Source organism: Wyeomyia smithii, chromosome 1 (genome assembly GCF_029784165.1).
Source record: "Wyeomyia smithii strain HCP4-BCI-WySm-NY-G18 chromosome 1, ASM2978416v1, whole genome shotgun sequence".
In the NCBI taxonomy this organism is placed as follows: domain Eukaryota; kingdom Metazoa; phylum Arthropoda; class Insecta; order Diptera; family Culicidae; genus Wyeomyia; species Wyeomyia smithii.
The window spans coordinates 164,759,884-164,766,217 of NC_073694.1; the positions used below are offsets into that span (position 1 = coordinate 164,759,884).

Consider the following 6,334-nt stretch of genomic DNA (forward strand, 5'->3'; position numbering starts at 1 on the left):
GTTGTCAAACGATCAATATAATATTTACTCAGACCAGCAAATTGCAGTTTGTCCTTAGCAGCTCTGCTTGAATGGGGACATGATGTTACTTTGTATTCTTTTACACAGTGAATTTTTCTTCATGAGATCGTCTGTGTGGGTGATATTCAAAACAGGCCATTTATCATTACAGATTGTTTCTGTTTGTATTTTCGACACCATAGACGGAAAGAGGTTAAGTGAACTGAATTGCAATGAAAAATTCTAGTGTACAGCCATTCTATCATGTATAAGTCATTACGTATCTGGTTCCTGTCCGAAGGGCATTTTGATTTCAACAACAGACCTGCTCGAAATGACTTATGGAGAATTTAAAGCATGTGCAACGCTTCCAGTTAACTGTTTCTGAAGACCGGCGATTAGAACAGAGTTTCATGTTATTATCTTGTATGTTGGGGCCCTTTCAAAGTATTATTTACTAGTTGAACGCTCCCGGCGATGCACGGGATCAAAGGTTTCGAAGCCAAGATGTTTTGTTTGCTTCATTGTTGCATTAGCTCAACCCACTTAAAAAATATTTTACATCTTATATGTCCATCATCACTTTTAGTACTTCAATATTCCGAGAACGCACAGAACGGAAGTTTCCTTATTGGATTGCATTTTGTGATTTGAGGCTGATTTACAGAAACTGGAAGTCGCCATTTTGGATTTCAAAAAGACGTAAGGAGTCCTACTTTTGGAAGTATTGAAATTGTTGGCCAAATAGCTCTTTAGTTATTTTGCTGAAATCAGAAGTCGCCATTTTTTATTTCTATTTTTATTGGCACTCACTTGTAACCTTATTCACACGATTGAAATGATTTCATTTTGAAAATGTCACCGTAAAAAATAATTCTGCTCCGTGCATTAAGTAAAGTGACCCATAATTGTAGAAATGCTACATTTTGCGGTGTTTTTATTACTTTTGCATGATAATACATCACGACTTAATGAAATGATCAAGCTTTAACAACATTATCAAGCTTTTACAACAATGAAATAACTTTTTGGAAAACTTTTTTTGATGATTTTATAGACTAAATGATCTTGAATGCCGAAAGCGACCCATAATTGTGTCTTTTGCTATGCAAATGATATTTTTCTTCCTAACCGATTTACACACATCAGCTGCAATAAAACTAATTGTCGATCGAAAGTATACATCAGAACACAGAAATAGATAGTAAAGCATTCGTGGTTTATAATTTTTCCGATTTTATATTAATTTTTGAACTTTCAGGCAACACGTTGACTGACCCATAATTGTAGAGGGACTGTATAATACGTATAAATTTCAAAAAAAGTATTTTGATGCGTTTTTCTGTATTCTGTGTTCCCCGTGGCTCTGTGGTTAGCGATGTCGATTAGCTCTCACACGGTTGTGATATCGGGTTCAATCCCCGATCAGGTCGAAAAGATTTTCTTCGGCTCTGGGACACGGTGGATCGTTGTACTTATCCAACAACATGCAAAATGTGCTAAAAACAATTTAGATAACGAATTATCCCAACTAATCTGGTTGATCAAGAACGCTAATAGAAGGCTAGCGTGCGATATTGTTGTGCTGTATACATAAATCATCTTCAAACATACGTAGTTTTGTGAATTATATCTCAACTTTAAGCATTGAGATACCTTCTATTTTTCCTCAAAACGAACGAACATTTTAATGAAACAGTAATCACATGTCATCGCTTTGAATTTTGATTTAGAGGCAACTTCAGCTAAAAACTCATGATTTTGCATGTTTTACGTAGTTTTGTGAATAATATCTCAAGTTTTAGTAATCAGATACTTTTTACTTTTCCTCAAATGTCTTTCCTGAACGTTAACAAACATTTTAATGAAAAAATAATCACATGTCATCGCTTTGAATTTTGATTTAAAGGCAAATTCAGCATAAAAACTCATAATTTTGCATGTTTTACGTAGTTTTGTGAATAATATCTCAGGTTTTAGTAATCAGATACTTTTTATTTTTCCTCAAATGTTTTTCCTGAACGTTAACAAACTTTTTAATGAAAAAATAATCACATGTCATCGCTTTGAATTTTGGTTTAGAGACAAAATCAGCATAAAAAGTCATTATTTTGCATGTTTTACGTAGTTTTGTGAATAATATCTTAAATTTTAGTAATCATATACTTTTATTTTTCCTCAAATGTCTTTCTAGAACGTTAACAAACATTTCAATGGAAAAATAATCACATGTCATCGCTTTGAATTTTGATTTAGAGGCAAATTCAGCATAAAATGTCATAATTTTGCATGTTTTACGTAGTTTTGTGGATAACATCTCAAGTTTTAGTAAACAGATACTTTTTATTTTTCCTCAAATGTCTTTCCTGAACGTTAGCAAACATTTTAATGGAAAAATAACCACATGTCATCGCTTTGAATTTTGATTTAGAGGCAAATTCAGCATAAAAAGTCATAATTTTGCATGTTTTACGTAGTTTTGTGAATAACATCTCAAGTTTTAGTAATCAGATACTTTTTACTTTTCCTCAAATGTCTTTCCTGAACGTCAACAAACATTTTAATGAAAAAATAACCACATGTCATCGCTTTGAATTTTAATTTAAAGGCAAATTCAGCATAAAAACTCATAATTTTGCACGTTTTACGTAGTTCTGTGAATAATATCTCAAGTTTTAGTAATCAAATACTTTTTATTTTTCCTCAAATGTCTTTCCTGAACGTTAACAAACATTTTAATGAAAAAGTAACCACATGTCATCGCTTTGAATTTTGATTTAGAGGCAAATTCAGCATAAAAAGTCATAATTTTGCATGTTTTACGTAGTTTTGTGGATAACATCTCAAGTTTTAGTAAACAGATACTTTTTATTTTTCCTCAAATTTCTTTCCTGAACGTTAGCAAACATTTTAATGGAAAAATAACCACATGTCATCGCTTTGAATTTTGATTTAGAGGCAAATTCAGCATAAAAAGTCATAATTTTGCATGTTTTACGTAGTTTTGTGAATAACATCTCAAGTTTTAGTAATCAGATACTTTTTACTTTTTCTCAAATGTCTTTCCTGAACGTCAACAAACATTTTAATGAAAAAATAACCACATGTCATCGCTTTGAATTTTAATTTAAAGGCAAATTCAGCATAAAAACTCATAATTTTGCACGTTTTACGTAGTTCTGTGAATAATATCTCAAGTTTTAGTAATCAGATACTTTTTATTTTTCCTCAAATGTCTTTCCTGAACGTTAACAAACTTTTTAATTAAAAAATAATCACATGTCATAGCTTTGAATTTTGGTTTAGAGACAAATTCAGCATAAAAAGTCATTATTTTGCATGTTTTACGTAGTTTTGTGAATAATATCTTAAATTTTAGTAATCAAATACTTTTTATTTTTCCTCAAATGTCTTTCTAGAACGTTAACAAACATTTCAATGGAAAAATAATCACATGTCATCGCTTTGAATTTTGATTTAGAGGCAAATTCAGCATAAAAAGTCATAATTTTGCATGTTTTACGTAGTTTTGTGAATAACATCTCAAGTTTTAGTAATCAGATACTTTTTATTTTTCCTCAAATGTCTTTCCTGAACGTTAGCAAACATTTTAATGGAAAAATAACCACATGTCATCGCTTTGAATTTTGATTTAGAGACAAATTCAGCATAAAAAGTCATAATTTTGCATGTTTTACGTAGTTTTGTAGATAACATCTCAAGTTTTTGTAATCATATATTTTTCATTTTCCCTCAAATGTTTTTTCTGAACATCAACAAACATTGTAATGTAAAAAAAAACATGTCACCGCTTATTATTTTTGATTTAGAACGATTCAAAATGATGATGAATACTATACACCTCAGAGACTGAGGGAATAATATCAATAAGATCAAGCGTTACGGAATTCCATTTTATATAGTAGAAGAAGAAGAAGAAGATAAGGTTCATGGTCATTTCTGTTCCCATCGTTATTTTGATGCATGTGCTTACAGACATGGACATTCTCTTCGTGACACACTGAATCATGATTTGCTTTCAAACGGGAAATTAACACTCCAGTTCAGTAGTTGCTCGTTAAGGTGAGAATGTTAAACCCAAATCCTAGTAATGTTTTACTCGGTCTTAGAGACGTTAGACAGTTGCCTTGGCTATACTAAGACTCTTTTTTGAAAATTTACCATTGTCTGGGTTGGTGGTATCAGCTAAAACATTAATCAAAACTCATGAAGCGAAAATCGGATAATGTTTATGATTGCGATGGTCTCAACAACAGACCTGCTCGAAATGACTTATGGAGAATTTAAAGCATGTGCAACGTTTCCAGTTAACTGTTTCTGAAGACCGGCGATTAGAACAGAGTTTCATGTTATTATCTTGTATGTTGGGGCCCTTTAAAAGTATTATTTATAAGGTTCATGGTCATTTCTGTTCCCATCGTTATTTTGATGCATGTGCTTACAGACATGAACATTCTCTTCGTGACACACTGAATCATGATTTGCTTTCGAACGGGAAATTAACACTCCAGTTCAGTAGTTGCTCGTTAAGGTGAGAATGGTAAACCACAATCCTAGTAATGTTTTACTCGGTCTTAGAGACGTTAGACAGTTGCCTTGGCTATACTAAGACTCTGTGCTTTGAAAATTTACCATTGTCTGGGTTGGTGGTATCAGCCAAAACATTAATCAAAACTCATGAAGCGAAAATCGGATAATGTTTTTCGGAATCCAAACTAAATTTGTAAAAGTCCGTTGGTACGTTTTAACGTTTTACAGGTATTAGGTAACCCAAATGAGTTTGATGTTTTTGATTTTTAATAATAATGCCACGTAAACAGTTAAGTGCGACAGGTAAATCCACAGGCGATTTTCTTCACAAAACCCGGGTAAACATAGAAATAGGTAATCAATAGACATAGCAACCGGGCGATAAAATCGATTTACGACCAGTCCCAAAACAACAGTAAGGAGTAAAGTGCTGTTTCAGACAGGAATCCTTTATATTACGGTGCTACAAGTGTTTAGGCAAATTCTCATCAAATAGTTATTCAAAATGTCGAAAATTAAATTCGCGAGCTTAAAACCAGAAAGTGATCGCATCGAATTCAAATCAAAGTTCGATGCCGAGTTCCGGCGATGGTCACTCAAGCGTTCCGAACAACTAAACTTTGAGCAATTTCAGTCACTTATTGAGCGATTATATAATCTGGAGCGTTCGCAACTGCTGGTGTCATACATTGATCCACGAGACCATGATATTCTGCCGATCAACAACGACGATAACTTTGGGCATGCTCTTAGAACCGCTCACCCTCTTCTGCGAGTTATCATTCAGCGTAAAGGTGACAATGCAGGAGAAATAGCTGGTTATGGTACAGTGAGAGCAAGAAATTTAATCAGCAGTATACTTGGACAAACATCAGTGAAATCCAGAAGCTTGGCCATTTCAAATCCGCATAATTTTCGACAAGTATCTGCAATTATTGATGTAGACATTGTCCCTGAAACCTGCAGACGAGTTCGCTTGCTAAAGCATGGCAGTGAGAAACCGCTAGGATTTTACATTCGGGATGGGACTTCTGTTCGAGTAACCTCCAACGGTTTAGAAAAGCTGCCTGGCATCTTCATATCTCGTCTAGTGCCCGGTGGATTGGCGGAAAGCACCGGACTGTTGGCCGTGAATGATGAAGTACTGGAAGTGAATGGTATCGAAGTTAGTGGCAAAACATTGGACCAGGTTACAGACATGATGGTTGCCAACAGCTCAAACCTGATAATTACGGTGAAACCTGCCAATCAACGGACACTGGTACCTCCTCGGCTCGGTTCGTTTTCGAGGAACAGTCAACATTCAGGAGGCTCGCAGCAATCACACCGCACTACCGGCTCGGAAGAGAACGATCAAGACGACCAGGATGAGGTTCGGGATCTAACAGATGCAACAGCCACCCTTGATGAGAAAGCTCGACTGATGCAAAAAGACGGCGTGCTACATCTGTGATCCTATAAAAGCTGACGTCGCTGTTAGAAAATGATGTTTTATGTGTAAATTTAATACGTGCTTAATTTGTTGAACCATTTTTGATTTGCAAAATCAGGTTAAGTTAGATTAGTTTTTATCATTTCATCAACAATTCAATTTTCCAAAGTGTGTCTTGAAAAATATTATGTGTTCATGGCGTTTATGATTCTGTATATGCATGTAAATAATAAAAAAGTATGTTGAGAACAATAATTTTGCATTTCATTTTTCTACAAGAACACTTCACTGGATATCTAACTAGACAGTTCACAAAACGCTAAATGTAAAAGAACATATTTTATATTTTAC

General features: G+C 34.0%; 1 protein-coding gene across 1 annotated transcript; it reads left to right on the forward strand.

The window, feature by feature from the left end:
• The first annotated feature begins 4,977 nt into the window (after positions 1-4,977).
• LOC129728206 (partitioning defective 6 homolog beta-like) lies at positions 4,978-6,070 on the forward strand. The gene has a single exon (XM_055686628.1). The coding sequence runs from the start codon at positions 5,057-5,059 to the stop codon at positions 6,002-6,004; it is 948 nt and encodes a 315-aa protein (XP_055542603.1). The 5' UTR covers positions 4,978-5,056; the 3' UTR covers positions 6,005-6,070.
• Positions 6,071-6,334: the final 264 nt, after the last annotated feature.

Coding starts and splice junctions, on each gene's coding strand:
- LOC129728206 (XM_055686628.1), top strand. CDS start 5,057: ATGTCGAAAATTAAATTCGCGAGCTTAAAACCAGAAAGTGATCGCATC.